The sequence below is a fragment of the Pseudopipra pipra genome, chromosome 7 (assembly GCF_036250125.1).
Source record: "Pseudopipra pipra isolate bDixPip1 chromosome 7, bDixPip1.hap1, whole genome shotgun sequence".
NCBI classification, from domain to species: domain Eukaryota; kingdom Metazoa; phylum Chordata; class Aves; order Passeriformes; family Pipridae; genus Pseudopipra; species Pseudopipra pipra.
The window spans coordinates 27,350,154-27,368,718 of NC_087555.1; the positions used below are offsets into that span (position 1 = coordinate 27,350,154).

The 18,565-nt window shown below is 47.8% G+C and overlaps 1 protein-coding gene across 1 annotated transcript; it reads left to right on the top strand.

Annotated features, from left to right (window-relative positions):
- The first annotated feature begins 11,352 nt into the window (after window positions 1-11,352).
- INHBB (inhibin subunit beta B) lies at window positions 11,353-17,569 on the top strand. The gene is made up of 2 exons (XM_064661337.1): window positions 11,353-12,121; window positions 14,792-17,569. Exons 1-2 carry the CDS (start codon window positions 11,719-11,721, stop codon window positions 15,565-15,567), a joined length of 1,179 nt encoding a protein of 392 aa, XP_064517407.1. The 5' UTR covers window positions 11,353-11,718; the 3' UTR covers window positions 15,568-17,569.
- The last annotated feature ends 996 nt before the right edge of the window (window positions 17,570-18,565 follow it).

Sequence of the window (18,565 nt, forward strand, 5' to 3'; positions counted from 1 at the left end):
AGACTTAGAAAAGGTCTTGCTGTGCAGTGCAGCAATGCTAGTCCTGGCAGCCACTGCAAACTCCAGATCTTTGCCTTTCATAGTGATGCTTCCTGGGCCATGCTCTACCTCAAAATGGCAGCCACCAAAACCAAGAGGCTGCTCCTCTGCCTGAGCAAGCAACAGGCAACGTAGCCTCTCAAATCTACCTTGCTTGGGGGCTGAGAATCCCTTGGGCTTCACAATTTAGGCTTTCTCTTGGCTTTCTTCCAGGAACACAGCGTGGGTCCGTTTTTGCAAGGGAAAGGCAGGGTGTTTGGCAGCACAGCAGTGTTTTGTATACACTACGCTCAGCACTCAAAAGGATAGTGCCGAACATGGGGAATTTCACATGGCTCAATTCCCTTCTGCCCCAGGCAATGTGGATGTCTCCTCTCCCAGCAGAGTGCACTTACCAGGGTATGCTTCATGCCAGGGAGGGGACTGCCTCTGTCCTCTTGAAGATGATCTTGTGAATTGGGCAGTTCCAAATGTTTTGGCTAGCAGGGTGGGAAGAAGGTAGGTCTGGCTTGTGGCTCTCTGAACTGTTTATTTAAAGAGTTGTGGGTTCATGTTCCCTTTGGTCACGCTCTGACTCAACTAGAGGCTTGGGGAGTGCTCCTGTCCCAGCATCACCCCATAGCCTGCTCCTTATGAGAAGACCTGATCTGCCTCTCATGCTCTCTGGGACTCCTGTCAGGCAGGGAAGAAGACTGAGCCCAGCTCTTCTTCATGAACCGTTGGACTACTGACTAAATTAAGGTATGAATAAAAATAGCCTACGCCCATATCCTCCACCCACCTTGAGCTCTTTTAGAAAAAGGGAAGAAAAAAATTATATTTATTGCTGCATTTTTGGACACCTGATCTGGAAGGTGGGCAGGCTGAAAACACCTGCTGCACTGAGTCCTTAGGGAAGAAAGTCAGAGATGTTCATCCAGTCATTGTAAGGGACTGAAGTCCGAGATGGATGCTGCAGGATTTACAAGGCTCGGAGGCCTTTGGTTTGCTGCTAAAGCCAGTGACAAGCACCTGGGCATCTTGAATATATCATCATGGCAGTCACTACCACATCAGATAATCAGGGTTTCTTTGCATTTTGGCTATGACACAAGTAATTTTAACATAGAAAATCAATTAATGGGGGGAGGAATTCAGCATCATTTAAAACCACACATTTTACAAATTTGAAGTTGTGCTAGCAGAAGTTGAATAAGGCAAAGGAGTGTCTTCTGTCTCCTTGAGCTTTGTCCTGACCTGCATGCACAACATGGCTTGTACTGGGAGTGACAGGGAGTGGACACACAACAAATGTTTCCCCAAAGTGAAATTTGTGCGACAGCCTTATTTCTCATGATATTTGTTGAAGTAGTTCATCATGCTGTGGTCAATTTACTTAGTTGCTATCCAGGAAATACACTTAATAGCATGCAATCATACTGATGACATTAAACAAAATATTCCTTTCCATTGTGACTGCACACCATCAGCATCTTGAATGCCCATTTTGTGGTAGGGGAAATCCCTCTGACCCAAGGAACACCTCAGAAAATGAAACAAGAGCCCTTAGAAAGGCAGTCTGAGCCATCATACCTAAGGTTCATTTTCTATGTCATTATGAAGAGACTATCTTTAACACACCCACACAATATAGGGGTACTGTGATACCTGAATAACTGATTATCCTAAATTTTCCCTAACTGTGACATCTGGAAAAAGCTGTGGCTGTACAAAATACTGTCTACTGCTAATTCTTTATACAGCCCTAGCACCTCTCACCCTGAAGGACCAGACCCCTCAAACTCTGGACCGTGACTACCTTCCCATTTCCCCTGAAAGACCACAGTAAATGAGGTCGTCTTAGGGAAGTCCAGCTGTCTGATAGCAGCTGCTGCCTTATGCTCCCCTAAAGGGAAAAGTGGGGCCTGTTTTGGGGTGTGATGGGACCAACTGGCTGCAAGCTTTGCATTTTCTCTGTCTCAGTGCCCTTCACTGTTCTTGTAGAGGTGGCTCTATAGAAGAATGTCCCAAGGGATGCAGCAGCCAAATACAACCTCTGATGGAGTGAAAATTTGTGTACAATTCAGAGCAACTACCATTTTACAATAACCTCTAGTAAATAGGAATTGTGGAGAATAAAACAACTAATTGGGTCTGCAGCAGTATGCTTTAGTACCAGTGTCAAAATTTGGCCAAGGAAATGAAGCTCACACCTTTCCATTGCACACAAATAAACCAATATTTCCAGGGGATCTTTCACAACCAGCATTGGTGGGGATTTATCATGCATAATGTCCAAACCTGAATGCACCTGGCTCCAGTATGGGATCCTTAGTGATTGTTTTTTGAGATTTGGGTGGGTTTTTTTAATATTCCATTTTCAGCTGGAAATTACTGATGTGACCAAAGTCCGATTCCTTTCAGCAGTTTCTCCCTTCCTCCCCCCACCTTTTCGCACTCCCTGAGGTCTGACCATCTGGAAATCCTCCTCCACCTCTTCATCATGTGTGAATTTCCACCTAGGGCTGAAAGTGTCACTGTACTAAAGTGTGATGCATTAACACATTGAGGCAGAAAGCAGAGGGGAGTTGGGGATTATAACACTTCATGACCCACTCCGCAGTCGCTCTATGATTTAATCATCTTTATCAGCTTGTATTCTTTTCTTTGTATCCCATATTTTCCCTGTATCCTTTATTAAAAAATGTCCATAATTAAAGAGGATCCCAACCCTTTACACAAACAAGTAGAGTGCAGAATCTTGCATTGAGACTAGGATCAACTGAAAAAAGGCAAATGTCTTAAGGAAAACAGGTCTCACTTCAGCAGGCTCGGGGACCAAGATTGCTCTTTCACAATGAAGCTCATTAATTATCCGTGTCTCCTATTGCAAACTTGGGGTTCTTCCTGCCGACTCCCATGCACATGATCTGAGAAACAGTAATTTTTATACATATATATACATAAAGTTTAAGCAGTGATAGTGTTATCTTGTTCAGAAATTAAACCAAGTTCTGCAAACTATGTGCTATGTTGGTTTATTCCTTTGGTAGGGTGGACTGGAAAATTCACTAGTTTGGAAGTCAGCTGCCTAGCCTTCTTCTAACTAAATACTGAGGCTTATTATGCTTCAAATAAATATATATATATATTTTGTGGCTTGGTTGCTGTAATCATCTTGGATGTAATAATGTTACTAGCCTCAGGGCTATATTTATTAAGATTTTAATTTAAAATCTTTCTGTCCTTCAGCATTTAAACAGAGGAAAACCCCATCTGGAGTAGCCAAAAAAAAGTTCATCCTTTTCTTTTTCATGCGTTCCCCTCCCCTAGGCCCTCTCTCTCATCTTTTAAGCAAAAAAACCTAGAACAATGTGCTTTCCTGTTGTAGCTCTGCACCCTCCTAATGCTTCAGTACCTGTGCAGGTTTGGTAGACCCAATGTCTGCTGAACATGATCCATGTTCTTGCTGTCTCTGAACTGGTGGTTTATTTTCTTATCCTTGTACCAGTATATTTCACAGTAATATTTCCACATGATTTATTTGTAATAATATTGTCAGTCAGGATCTCAACCTCAAAGCAATAAACATTGTGGGGGCAAGACTTTTACTCAGATATGGCAAAGGGCTGTGGAGAAGTTTCAGGGTTATTCCTTGTTAATAAACTGCCACACTTCTGAGGAGATCGTGGCAGGGAAATAACAGAACAAGAAGACCTGCTTGTAACCTGGAGAGTGAAAAGCTGTCACGGTGTAAGTGCTTTTTCAGGTGTTTTGGAAGAAATGGCAGATGTCAGACCCACGTCGTATAGAGTTTGCGATCCATTTTATTTTAATCCCACAACATATTCAAGTGCCAACTTTTAACTGATAGATACTGAGCAGGGCAGAGGGTGATTCAGAAATTCTTGTTAACAACCCTCCCATATGATTTAGTAGTACTGAAACATCAGCAACGGGTGGTAGCAGAGGACCTTGCTCATAGCTAATGCCTGAGAAGCAAATGGCTGCAATGGCTAAATAGCACTGAGCAGACTGTGAATCATCCGGGCCAGCTCTCAGCTCCACTGACAGTGCTACTGTTCTGCCCCAGTGGAAGATCCTCCTTGCTTGAACTAGGGGACTTCGGTGCTATTACAGGAGCCCCTTGCTCCTGGCCCTAGCAGTGAGTGCATCAGTCAACCATATCACAATCATCTTTCAAATCTCACTCTGATGTTCTTGTGCAAACAGCCAAATGGAACAACAGTCTTGGTTTAATGTAATAAGATTCATGGAAACAAAACTGGGCGATTTAAGCATAAACAGATTGAAAATTACTTTTGATACACAGCACCAAGGCCATGCCGTTTGTGTCAAGATCTGTGCAAGAGATGAATTCCTGTATGATGCTTTTCTTCATTTCAAAGCAACTTACAGAGGGTTGAATGCTGTCATCCTCAACTTACTGCTAGTGAAAATGGGATGAAGAGGAAGAAATTCGGGCTTAAGCACAGGTCTTCTGGCTGCAGCTTGTCCCACAGGCAGTAAGTGTAGACACTTGTAGAAAAGAGAAGGTAGCTTATGTTCAGGTACTCATCAAGTGCTACTGACTGCTAATCATGAGATGACTCAAGCTTCTGTACTCCATTTCTCTCATAGTATTGTAAATGTACCAGCCATTTTTCTGCTTCTGACCTCCATTTAAAATTGGAGGGAAACCTCTCCATCTTGTCACCACTCCCTGATAATCACTACTTTTCTCAGGACAGCTGATTTTAACATTGTCCGTCCTAATGTTAATTTTCTAGATCTAGTAAATAGATCAATCACAGGTGGATATACAGAAGAAATGCACCTCTGGACTTCTAAACACATTGCCTCAGTAAGTACTGTTCAAGTCACAAGAAGTCAAGTTTTAACTATTTTGTTTACCACTTAAATGCAGATTTTATTTTTACCCACTTTGCTACTTTGCAAACCTTTTGGTGTGAACTTAAACAAACATGAAAATCATGTTCTTTAACAGTATGTTAAAAGTGCTTATATGTTAAAAGTGCTCACCACAAAGCAGACACTTCTTTGTTGGGCAACCAGCGCAGCTTTTTCATGTTCTCTATGTGTCCTCACCCGCCCCAACCTATTTAGGTCAATACAAGCAACTTCAGAGGAAGTCACTGCCTGGTTATAAGGCTACGGCTTTGGACTGCAGAGGACAGACTGGGTGAGGAAAACAAGAACACTTCTGGGCCGTCAACAAGCAGTGGATAGCTTATGAATATCACATGGGGTATCCACCTGATGGTGTTTGGTCCCTTTGCTTTGGAAGTTGAAGCAGATCACTGAACTCAACCCCTTTGCCAAAGGGCACGCTGCTTTGTGTGGAGACCTGCCTGAGGCGAGGTACCTGACCCATTGTGTTGGGGCACGAGATTCACCTGCGCTTCATTCCCCACAGCGAGCCTGGGAGCTTGGCTGCAAACCTTCCCAGAGCACGGAGGGGTCATTGAAGATCAACCGGCCAACATGTTGCCCGTGAAACAAGGTAGCTGAGCTGAAGGGAGTGGGACAACAGCTGTGTTGAAGCAGGTGCAGTGGGAGCAGGAGGCTGAGGCTGTGAGTATATCCCTGCAACCCTGTCCTGCTGTCTTCCCCATGCCCCCATCCTGTCTGACACTTGTGCTGAGAGCTGGCATTCAATAGGTGCTCTTCAAAACTTGTTATGGGCTCTTTTACTTCTCTGTGACTCATCTTCCAGATTCTTGTAGTAGCTGCTTTAGATGAGGAGTTCCCAGTTTGGTCAGGTCCTTTGTTTCTGTGTGATAAACCCTCTTTTTCCAAGTGCTCTTCAGAGTAGGGCCCTTTTTTTTAGCGAGAGCAAATCTGTGTTAACAGACAGTTTTCAGTTAAAGAAGCATGGGCAGGAGCAAAAGAGCCAGATTAACCTCTTAGTGGTTTTTTTTCATGAGTTAGGTCTACCTCTGCCAGTTCAGAAAACTTACAGAGCTTAGAAAACATCTAAGTAATTTAGAATGACATTTACCTATTTGATTTTCAAAAGGACTTCCCTTTTTACAGAATTACGGGGCTTTTGAAACAGCCACTGTTTTTGTCACAGTCATTTAAGAAGTAATTTTGTGTAGTGAGGAATGAGCCTGATTACAGATACAAAATTTCATCTGAAGCTAAAGAATGTAATGAATACAAATTCCAGATAGAGCACAACGTTCCCAGCCTGCCCGGGTAACTGTGTCTCAGTTTCTCTATATTTCCTGAAAGATGACAATGGCCACCTTGTAAAAAGCTCTTTCAGATATGAGGCAGAAGTATACACTTCAAGGTCTAGCCTTGAAACTTCTGTGGGATAGCAATGCTCTTCTGAGGTGCCATTTAAAACAGATTGCGTTTCACTACGTGCAAAAATCCCCCATATAGATGCAGCTATATGAGCAAAAAAAAAAGTGCTTTTGCCAGTATAGCCTATTTTATTTGGGAAACGCTTGCAGAAAAGATGCTTGTGCTAGGAAAACTTGTATTTGCTGGTTATCAAAGGAGAAGCATTTCTAGTGCAAACCAGGCCTCTTATACGTGAAGCTTTTATTCAGTTCAGCCACCAGTACAGTAAAGAAAATCCTTCCTCAAAGCGATTAGTAGGGTTACCTAATAGATATTATTAATAGTTTAAGAGCATAAAAGGTGCTTTAGCAATAGGTAAGGGTCTAGATCCTTTGCTAATGTAAATTGTTTGTGGTCCCACTGAGGGCATCATGGAAACACAGAACAGTGAGGGAGCTGCCTTGTGCCATCACTGTCTGCTCAGTTTCCAGAGCTTCCCACCAACTCAGGAAGGTGCAGGGCTGCACTAACTGGCCTCTCCAGAAGTGTGACTTCTGCATCCACTAGAAAAATATGCATAAGCAAATATCTAGGTTATAAAGAAAGAATTATAGCTAGGAAGACCCTGCTTGAGCAGGGAGGTTGGATCAGATGACCCCACAGGTTGTCCTTTCCAACCTTACCCGCTCTGTGATTCTGTAGCGGTTTGATGTCTCTGAAACATGCCGATTCCCACTGGCTGAGGATCTTAGTGTATACTGTTTTCATTATACTAGTAGCTTTTTATAAGCATCAGATTCCAGTCATGAGACTTGATGATTCCACAAAAAATACCCTCCGACGCAGTACTTTCTCACAGCAGGGCTCCCTGGCTAATCGTGTGCTTGCCCGTCAAGCACAAATCCCAGCCATTTCCTTCCCAGTTTTCCCCTGCATTTAATGTATGGAAAAGCATGACCCTGAATCAGATGAATAGCAGCCGGTTTGAGAAGGTGTGTGTGAAAATGTATCCTCACGCAGATGAGCTCAGAACAAACAGAATAGAGGGGAGGAGGGGAGGAGAGCAGAGAGGGGGAGGATGAAGCTACCCTTTCCCTGATAGTTAAGCCACTATGTGTAAGCAACAAGTTTATGCCCAAGGGAAAGAACTGAAAGCTGAGGATATCTTAAAATTAACAGAGCTTTATGGCTCAATCAATAGGCCATGCTCCCTGAGCAAGATTAGAAATCAGATGGCACATTGCTTTCTGTTAACCCTGTTTGCTCTCCCTGAAGGCTCTTCTGCCTGAAAGCATCTGAGGTTTGATTAAGTTCTTCTTCAGGAGGAAGCCAGAGAGAGTCCTGAATGCCTCCACAATGCTGTGTTGGACACACTTTAAATAACAATAAAGGTTATTAGTGTATTAGTTTGCTAGTAATTGTGAGAGAAGATAAGTCTTCCCAATATTTGAATATGCAAAATGGCTTTGGCTAACCAAGAAGGGGGGGGGGGGGGGGGGGAGCAAAAGCCAAAACATGCCACTGCAGTGAGTAACAGGGATGATTAAAAATCACCATATGTAAAAAAGAAAACCTCTACCTTGTTTTACTACTAGAAATACCTTCTCAGATTTGATATCCCCACTAAACCCATGGTATTTCCCTCTTTGGCATTTCATTCTCATTGGGGCAATGAAATAGTTGTTTCCAAAGGGAGAGGGACTGTGTTTGCACCTATTTCTTGTTTGACAGTGACCTCTACAAACCAGTCATCACTGCTCTGCCTGTTGTTTTCTTGTTAGCTCTTTGCTGTCAAATTAATTACTGTGAAGTACTAAGCTTGTTGCATTCACGTGCTCTTATTAGCTCACAGGATGTCAGAGTGATTGGATTTTTAGCATTATTTCTTTTTTTACATTCCAGGTTTTCCATTCAAAACCTGTTACTGACAGGGAGGAAATACTGTACCTAATTCTGATCTCCCACCAGGGTAGCTCCACTGATGCTAAGGATTTACAAAGCTGTATATGCAATTAGACTTTGTTTATATTAAACCCAACATGAACAATAAGATTGGGATTGCAATTGTGACTCTGAAGCACAGCATTAATTGTCTTTCTTTTTGCAGTACAGAACAAGAAAGAAAATATTTATGATGAGAACAGCACTTGTCCCTTCTATTCTTAAGTCACAGTAATGAGCTGATTCTCCAGTTGACCCTCTTTGCGCTCCTGAGTTGCTTGTGTGACAACTAACAGTGCTCTCGCGTGTGCAGTCCAAGGAGATATGAGAAGTTTCATTCTTTTCTTCTACAAAATGAAATGAGGAGAAGGGACTTCTTTGCTGTTGTGCTTGAAATTTGTGTGTCCTGCATCCATCCCTTGAAAAACACCAATCTGGCTCGGTGACAAAGATGAGGGTCTTGAGAATTGCTTTCACTCTTGAAGGTAGATTTTTCCCTGCTAAAAAAAAAAAAAAAAAAAAAAAAAAAGAAAAAAAAAAAAAAAAAAAGAAGAAAAAAAAGGGGGAAAGAAAAAAGAAAAGAAAAAAGTAAATGCGATTAGAACGGCTGGCGGCCCCGGGCCCGCCAGGGGCCGAGGGAGGCTCAGCCCAAGGTGCTCCTTCGCCCGGAGCAGAGCTCGGGCTCCAGCCCCCGCCTCTGCGGAACTCGACACCCGGCCGGGCCTGCCGAAACCTTCCCACCGCCCGGTCCTCCGCGCTTCGGCCCGGCCCCTGCCCGTGGTGCCGGCTGCCCCTTATCCCGCTTCCCTCCTATCCCGCTGCCCCCTTATCCTGCTGTCCCCTACTCCGCTGTCCCCTTATTCCATTGGCCCCTTATTCCGTTGTCCCCTTATCCCGCTGCTCCGTCTCCTGCTGTCCCCTTGTCGCATTATCCCGCTGTCCCCTCTCCTGCTCTACCCTACCCCGCTGCCCGGTCCCGGCACGGTGACCCCGCCCGGCCCCGCCGCCGCTGCCCCGCGCGGCCCAGAGGGGGCGCTCTCGGCCCAGCCTTCCCCGGCGGCGGCGGCGGCGCGCGGGCCCCGCGCAGGTGAGGCGCGACCCCGCGGGGGCTGCGCGGCCCCGCCCCGGGGCACGGAGCGGGGCGGGGGGCGCGGGTCGCTGACGCACCTCGGTGCCGCGGCTGCCCGTGTGCAGCGGTCTTCACCGCCTCGGCCTCCCGTCCCTGGCCGCTCGCCCCCGGGCTGGGCTGCTGGGGGGAGCCGGGTGAGAATCTCTCCTGACCTCTGCGAGGGAGTGTCACAGCCATCTCCTTCACCTCGGAGCCCCCCGGGGGCTGCCCTGGGAAGGAGCGGAGGAAAACCCGCTCCCCGGGCGCGGGCAGGGCCATCGCTCCCGGCGGCTCCTAACCACGGCTGCGGGAGCGCGGCTGTCCCGTTATTTCCTCTCCCGGCTCCCCTCGGCCGCCGCCCTGCCCCCCCCCCCCCCCCCCGCCCCATCGCTGCCTCCGCCAGGCTCCGCGTCCCTCCAGCCCCACGGAAAATGCACACAGTCCCCGGCACCCGCCCCGATTACCCGGCCCATTCAAACAAACAAACAGAAACCCGCCCCGTCGCAAAGCCAACCCGACGGTAAACTTTCTAATGACTTCTTCTTTCAAGTGCTTAAAAGGCAAGGAACACCGCGGGGGGTGGGGGGAAGAGGGGGGTATCCATCTCCCGGCCGGGGCGGGAGGGGGGCCGGAGCTGCCGCCGCTCGCGGTCCGTCTGTCCGTCAGTCCTGCCGGACGACGGGACAGGGACGCGAGCCGGTGTGCGGTGGGTGTGTTTGCAGGAACCGGGAGGGAGGGAGGGGACGGGGGGAGTTAAAGAAACAGCATAGTTAATATTTCCACATCAGGAAGTTACTGTAATAGCCCAGGGGGCAAAAGACTTAACTTAATCTCCTAAATAGTGAGGAACCCATGGCGTCTCTGTTATAGGTTGGAGTTCCCACGTGGTTTTAACTCCTGTATAAAAGTTTCAGTAGAAAGTGCCACAATGTCGTGATTTTGCAGGGGGAAAAATTAGAAGAAGATCAGAGGAAGATAAGCGAGGAGCAAGCAGCTTCCCGGAGACCTTTCACTGCGGATCGGAGAGGGAACATCAGACGCGTTAAAAAAGAAAAACAAAAACAAAAACCAAAAATCCAAACAAAACAAAAAACCCCAAACAAAACAAAACACAGCGTTCAAGCCAGCACAAGGCGAGCGAAAGATCAAAAAGACGCAGAGAGGGAGACAGATTAACTGGAGCGGCAGCAGCAGCAACAACAAAAATCACACTTAAAATAATAATAACAATAATAATAATAAAACCCAAACCACCAACAAGGGAGATATTGTTTAAAAAGAGCGAGCGAGGGAGCGAGCCGAAGAGCTGGTCTGACTGAGAGGATCCGTGCAGCTTCTCCTGGGATCGCCGGGATCGCGCCGCTTCCCCGCGCCGCGCAGCGTGCGGTGCCCTGCCCGCGGCGGGGGTCCCCGGGCGCCGCCGCCGCATCCGCGCCGGACTCCGGACCCTCCGCGCTGCTTTGAAAAATAAAAGCACCTCGCTAATAATAAGCGGGGCGGTGGGGGGAGAAGACTCGCAACAGTGGAGCTGCCAGCCGCGCACCCCCTCCCCGCCGCCCCCGACTCCCTCCCCAGCTATGCTCCGGGTCAACTTTGATGGCACGTTGAGAAGCAGCGGGCGCTGAAAGGGGACAACCGAGCGGCGCGGAGCCGACCTGCTCAGAGACCTGCACCCACGGATTGTCCTGCGGGGGCGGAGTGGGCGGGGGGGTACAAGTGGCATTTCTCCCCCCCCTCCTTCCAGGCTATAAATTGGATTGTATATAAATCTGCTTCGTTTATCTCCCTGACCCCCCTCAATGACGCTGGACTAGAGAGCTCCTCTCCGCGGCCCGCCCGGACCTGCCGAAGCGAGCGATGGACCACGAGCGACTGCGCCCGGGGATGCCCCTCTGAAGCGACGCGGGGCACCGGGGCAGCGCGGCGCCGCCTCTCCCCTGCTCCCCGGATCCCCTTGCACCTCCGGCTCGCTCCCCGCTCCCCCTCCCTCCTCCCCGGGCTCCGCAGCCACCCCCTCACCTGCTGCCGTCCCCCTCCCCCGTGGAGCCGGGCTCTCCGTGCACGCCAAGCCTGCTGCCCCCCCCTCCCTCCCCAACTTCGCCCTCGGTGCCTGCGCGTGCAGCCTCCCCCCTCCGCCTCCCCGGCGGCACACGCCGCTTCCCCGGGCGCCCCCTCCCTCCGCCGCGGCTCCCCCCCTGCGCGGAGCGGTTGCGGCCCCCCAGCTTGGCTGCCACCGCCCCCTCCGCGCCGCGGAGCGCTCGGAGCGGCGCTGCCTGCAGACGGGCTCCCTGCGGCGCTCCGGGGCGGCCCCCAGCTCGGCCCCCCGCTCCTCCGCCATGGACGGGGCGGCTCGCCGGGGGGTGCTGGCCGCGCTGCTGGCCTGCGGGCTGCTCCTGCTGGGCGCCGCGGCCACCCCGACCCCGCCGGCCCCCGCCGGCGGCTCCCCGCAGGACACATGCACCTCCTGCGGCTTCCGGCGGCCCGAGGAGCCGGGCAAGGTGGACGGGGATTTCCTGGAGGCGGTGAAGAGGCACATCCTGAGCCGGCTGCAGATGCGGGACCGGCCCAACATCACGCACGCCGTGCCCAAGGCGGCCATGGTCACGGCGCTGCGCAAGCTGCACGCCGGCAAGGTGCGGGAGGACGGCCGCGTGGAGATCCCCAGCCTGGACGGGCAGGCGAGCGCCGGGCCCCCGGCGCACGACCCGGTCTCCGAGATCATCAGCTTCGCCGAGACAGGTGGGCGCCGCCCGGCCGCGCGCCCCCGCCGCCCGCGTCCCCTGCCCGACCCGCCGCGGCCCCTGCCCTGCCGCGCTCCCCGCCTGTCCTGCATCGCCCCGTCTGTCATTCCCCCTGCTCGACCCCTGTCAGTCCCCCTGCTTGACCCCTGTCAGTCCTCCCGCTCGCCCTGCCTGTCCTCCTGCCCACCTTCTCTTTCCGCCTGCCTGACCCCTGGCAGTTCCCCGACCACCCTTGCCTGGCCCCCTGCGTACCCTGCCTGTCCTCCTGCCTGTCCTCCTGCCTGTCGTCCTGCCTGCTACAGGCACCTGGCTGCCGAGCTCACCCGCTTGCCCTCCGCCTCATCCGCTCTCCCCTCTGCCCCGCACCATCCCGCCCTGACCCTGCCGGTGCCTTCCCATCCTCCGTGCTTGTGTCCCCGTGCCCGGAATTCTCCCCGGGTTGTGCCCTGCAACTCTCCTCGCTTGTCCCTCCATCCCTCCGCAGCCTCCGTGCCCCCGGCTCTCCTCCGGCGGTCCTTCCAGCTGCACAGGGGCTTGTCTCGGTCCCTGCGTGTCCCACTGTCCCTCCTCCACCTGTCCCACTCCATCTCTTGCATCCCTTGCCTCCTCTATCTGCCCTGCACGTTCATCTGCTTCACTGCCTGCATCTGTCTATTAAGGCTTGCATTTGCTGTCTTCCCTTTCTATTTATTTCTCATTTATTTAGCTTTTATTTGCAGTGTTGGCCTTGTCTGTTTGTCCACTGCGTGCAGGGTCCTACCAAGTGTATCTATCTCCTCTCTGTCCGTCAGTCCGTTTACTAACAGTGCCCTCCATCCCCTTGGTACCAGCCATCTCAATCCCATCCAGCCATTGCAGTTATGTGTCACTGAATCCCTTCAGCATAGCTTTCCAGCAGTTTAACCACTGTCCCTGTGAACTTTGCACATCTGGCTGTAACACCATCACTCTGCAAATTACCTCTCTTCTGTTTATCTGCCCATCTCTCCTTTCCTTCATCGCTCTGTCGCTCAGTTCATTTTTCTCTCTTTCTATCTTTCTGTGGCATCTATGTATCATTTGTCCACAAAATAAATCTCTTTCTATCCTGTATGCTGCCCACTCATCTTCTTTATCTACCCTCCCACTTACCAAAAGCATATACATTTACAGTATCTATGGGATCTGTTGCATTATACATATGCTTGTTATATTCACATACAAAATTTATGAGCGCACACAATCTCACACAACACAAGTGATGTGGATCGGTGCAGCAACACCGTACTGTTCTTTTTCTGTCACTGCCACCACGGTTTATGAAGAAGTTGTGTATTTACTAACACGCGAAAGGCTTTCTTAGCGTACATTTAGGGGGTTATTATTTTTTAATAGGCTGTTGTTGGGAGATCTGGGGTGGGCTTGTACTTCCATTTGGTATTCAGTCAATCGCTGTCTTTTGTAACACTTCCGAAATTGACTTTATGTAAAATGTAGACAAACACAGTGAAAATTTTTGTCACTGAACTATTACAAGGTACTGAATGGGCTCTGGAGACACATTTGAAAGGCATCTAGGGTAACAAATGAAGACAGCGACTACGCAAAAAATCCCATTCAGAGATTGACAAAAATGCTACAGATTCTTGGGAAAAGAAAAGGAAGAAAAATCTACATTTAGCTCTGTACAGAGGGAAGCAAAACAGATAAGGGCAGATGAGAAAATGCCTTTCCAGCAATAATTTTAAATAGCGATTGGGATGCTTTGATTCAGGGACCAGAATTACAGTCTCCGCCATAAAGGCCAGCTTGCACATTTATCACCTACGCCAAATTTAGTTAGGACTTGTAGTACAAAATTGCAGGAGGGCCACTGGTATTTCTGAAACATTTCATGCAGCAGGCTCTTCTGTTTACAAATAAGGGGTTATGTCAGACATTTGGTGACATTTGGTTTTCTGTGACAATTTCTCTCCTTTAATTCTGGTGTTACTGAAAAGCGAATTGAGAACAGCCAATAACAGCGTTGCAGCGGGAACAACCGCTTCATTGCCTCTCTTCGTATGGGAGTTTATAATTTCGGGGAGAAAAGGCAGAGATTGAAATGATTAATAATAGCAGATATTCTACCAGACTTTAGTGGGGGTTAGCTTGATATTTTGGACAAGCCGGCACATTGCTGAAATATTTTCCCTTCTGTCTCGTGAATCCTTTCCTTTAAAACCGCAGCGAGAATATGTGCAAATCGAAACAAAATCCCTGGTTTGGCATTGGTGTTTCAGTGATTATTGAAAGAGCTCTCCCCGTGAGAATTGGCAGGTAGCTGAAAGTTAAAACTATTCTCAAACTGACAAGATAGCAGAGTCCTAGTGCTGGTCTTTTGCAAGGTGCTGGTGTAGCATCTTTGAAGCTGGCTGGCTGGGAAAAAAAACATATTCTGGAGAGCTTTGAGAGATCTGACACATCCGACTACAGCCCGATGCTGAAGGTTGCTGTGGGAAGTCCCCTTTTCAATTAATTTTGACTGCAAATTGGGGCGATTTGATGCAGTGCATGCCTTCTGGCTGGCACAGCCCCGTTGCCATTCTCTTGATCTGCTGTGCTCCAGTGTTGTCCCTGAATCCAGAAAGGCACACAAGCTAATGTTTCCTTTTTGACTTAATCTTGCTGATCTCTCCTTATCTTGCAGACGATCTGGCCTCATCTAGAGTCCGCCTCTATTTCTTCATCTCGAATGAAGGGAACCAGAACTTGTTTGTCGTTCAAGCCAGCCTGTGGCTTTACTTGAAGCTGCTTCCATATGTCTTAGAGAAAGGCAGCAGGCGAAAAGTAAGAGTCAAAGTCTATTTCCAAGACCCGGACACTAGCAACAAGTGGAATGTGGTTGAAAAGAAAGTTGATCTCAAAAGAAGTGGTTGGCACACTTTTCCCATGACAGAGGCGATCCAGGCTCTGTTTGAGAGAGGAGAAAGGAGACTGAACTTGGATGTTCAATGTGAGGGCTGTGAAGAGTATTCAGTGCTGCCAATTTATGTGGACCCCGGGGAGGAATCCCACCGGCCTTTTTTAGTGGTGCAAGCCCGTCTCGCCGATAACAAACACAGGATCCGGAAAAGAGGCCTGGAGTGCGATGGCAGGACCAATCTATGTTGCAGGCAACAGTTTTACATTGACTTTAGACTCATTGGGTGGAATGACTGGATCATAGCACCATCAGGTTACTATGGGAATTACTGTGAAGGGAGCTGCCCGGCCTACTTGGCTGGTGTCCCGGGGTCGGCTTCCTCCTTTCACACCGCTGTCGTGAATCAGTACCGAATGCGGGGGCTGAACCCGGGCACCGTGAACTCCTGTTGCATTCCAACCAAACTTAGCACAATGTCAATGCTGTACTTTGATGATGAATACAACATTGTGAAAAGGGACGTTCCCAATATGATTGTGGAAGAATGTGGTTGTGCTTGATTTAAGGTGTGTTTTTGGGGGGGGGAGAGAGAGAGAGAGGGGAGAGAGAGAGAGAAACATTCCCGTACAAGATGGTGTTGGAGGAAGTTTCACTGTGTATCCAGGCATCAGTGTTGGAAAGTCACTGTGGAAAAGTTTGACAAAAAAAAAAAAAAAAAAGAAAAAAATAATCATTTCACTTTGGTGTCAGGACAGTGGCAGTTTGTGGATCATGGACACTTATATATTCTACCACTTATAAGTTAATGCTATGAAATATCTTAAAGACACACACACACACGAAATGTGGGCACGCACACAAAACACGCGCTCATACACACAGACACACACACAGACACAAACACACACACACACACACAGACACACACACACACACAAGGCAGCTCGGAAAAGGGACATGAGCACAGAAAGTCAGTGACCAGTGACGACGGACCTAAATGCCTGCCAGTACGAGTGAACGGCTGAGCAGCTGTTTCCCCGCCTGCTGGCGAAGCCAGACCGAAATGAGCTCCGTTTGCTCAGGCAAAAGCACGGACTGTGAGAACACAATGTATTCTTGCACGCAGGTGTCGAAATGACCAAACTTAGAAAATTAAAAAAAAAAAAAAAAAAGAAAAAAAAGGAAAAAGTTGACTGTCACCTCTTAGGTCTAACAGGAAGCTGCAGGACACCTGCCTTGGGAGGCGATCACTTCCTCTTAAATTTATCTAAACATAAACATCACAGATACCCGCATCTTCCTACAGCACTTCCAGCAAGGAATTGTGTGGTTCCATCGGAGAGAGAAAAGGAGACAGACACGTAAGCAACTGCTGTATTTCTAACACCTGGCCGTTGCAAAGTCACAAGCTGGGCTGGCGTGATCCGATGCTTTCACTGCCCACTAGCAACCAGTGGCTGGCTACACCTGCAGTGTCTTGGAAAAGGGAATCAATACTGTATCTGGACTATGTTGACTGTTGGCATCTCTCACTGTTTGAAGAACAAAAAGTCGAAGTTGCAATCTGTGTTCTTCAATGGGGGACTTGGCAAGGCTACGTCACATGGGGGACGAGCAAACAAGCAGTCGCCACCACGGTTAAACCAATGAACCCTAAAGAGGAGTGACAGCGACAGAGTGGAGACGTTCTGAGAAATGCAGTGCATTTAACAACAGGCGAGGAACATTTTTACAAGTCTTAGAAAGGAGGAGAGAGGAGAGTGCTTTCAATTTCCTTACCAGGAGGTGTCAAGGATGGCCATAAAGATCAGAAAATAATGATACAGCATAGCACTTGCAAACTGCTTGAATGCACGTATAATAGCACTTGCAAATTTCAATGCCTTGAAAAGTGGTACTTGATAGTGCACTTATCTTTGCTCACTATCTAGGTAAACAGGTGCCGCATGAGCTATGCAATTTAAAGTGTTGACCCATACTAGACAAAACTGGACTTATGATATGACTTTTTTATATTTTTTTATACTTGAAATTAAATCTTTTGCTTCTTTTTTAAAGCGAATGATTGCTTTTAATGTTTGCACTGATTTAGTTGCATGATTAGTCAAAAAACTGCCATTTGAAAAAAAATGTTATTTTTATAGCAGCAAAAAATGAATACAGTTAAATGTATTATACATAAATTTTGGAACCAAAGAGGCCAACATATTAGTTATAATTTTTATGAGATGGCAAAGCCATCATATATCATGTAGTCATACTGAGCAATCCCTCACGAGGCCTACCAATTGTTTCAGGGTACAAAATGGATTCTGTTTGTTCTATTCAGTGTCTTTTCTATACCATACGCACATGGAATGTAGAGTGAAAAAAAAAGTGACTATTGTAGAATACATTACAATATGTGCATCCTTTAAATCCAATTTTTATGTTTATTTAATAAAGTTCCTTTTAGGTTCTGTTCCATAATAATTTAAACCAAACAATTTTCACTTAGATTTGCTGTTGAAGTATTTTACATTTGTGTACAGTTTAAATAAATAAAAAAGGTTGAAAACTGGATATGCTTTTTTTTTTGCCTTTTTTTTTTTTTTCAGTGTGTAACATCTGGAGGAACTTGCTTACTTTCAGGACTGACTAGGCTGCAGACGGTGAACTGTCGCATTAGACCGTAGTCGTATTAGTCATTGCAGAAAGCCTTGTCTGAGAGCTCAGCTGCGATCCTAAAAATGTTATACTCCAGTTTTATTGCTGTCTATACATGTAAGCATCTGCATCTTTCTATCTGCAGCAGCGCAGGGGCTCTGGGCGCAGGAACGGCGCTGTTCCGCATACCTGCAGGTCATTTACTGCAAGTTCCTGGTTCACCTGCTGTGTAAGAATGTAACTTCTTCTCTGGGTCATTCTCTGACTGCTTAGAAGAAGTAAAAAAAATAATGTGGAAAGCACTTCCAGGAATAAAAGCTCGGTGCTAAGTTTGATTACCTTTTTTTTTTTAAATTAGCTGGCCTCAAGGAGAGGTTGGTTTGTTGTTTTTTGTGTTTGTTTTTTTTTATAGTATAATATATCCCTTTTGCTAACAAACCCCAAAAACGTTGACAAATACTCATAGAAATTCTTGTCAGCTGCACATATATCCAGATATTGATTTAATTGATCTTCACAGATAAATTCTTCCTCCTGGAGACCTGAGCAAATGCCAGCTGAAGCTGACAGAAGGACTTCTGTTGACTTAGCAAATCTTAGCTCTGACCCTGAGACTCAAAAAGTGTTGAAGAAGCAAGATCATGCAACTGATGATGGGTTCTAGTTACGATTCACATTCAGGTGTAGCTCTGCCCAGCTCTCCCCAGAGCCAGGCACTGGGGTTAAACAGGAGACCTGGAAGAGCAATTTGCTGTGACTGTGTCAACAATCTGCTTCTCAGAACTTTGTCCTCCAGATCAAATTTTTTGAATATTTCATAGCTTTCTCACCACCTTGAGCTGCACATTGTCAAAGCCACGACTCACTGTTCCTGCTCTGTCTCTTAGCAGCCTTCTTTTTCCCTGGTCTTTG

Coding starts and splice junctions, on each gene's coding strand:
- INHBB (XM_064661337.1), top strand. CDS start 11,719: ATGGACGGGGCGGCTCGCCGGGGGGTGCTGGCCGCGCTGCTGGCCTGC. Junction 12,122..14,791: donor CATCAGCTTCGCCGAGACAG/GTGGGCGCCGCC, acceptor CTTATCTTGCAG/ACGATCTGGCCTCATCTAGA.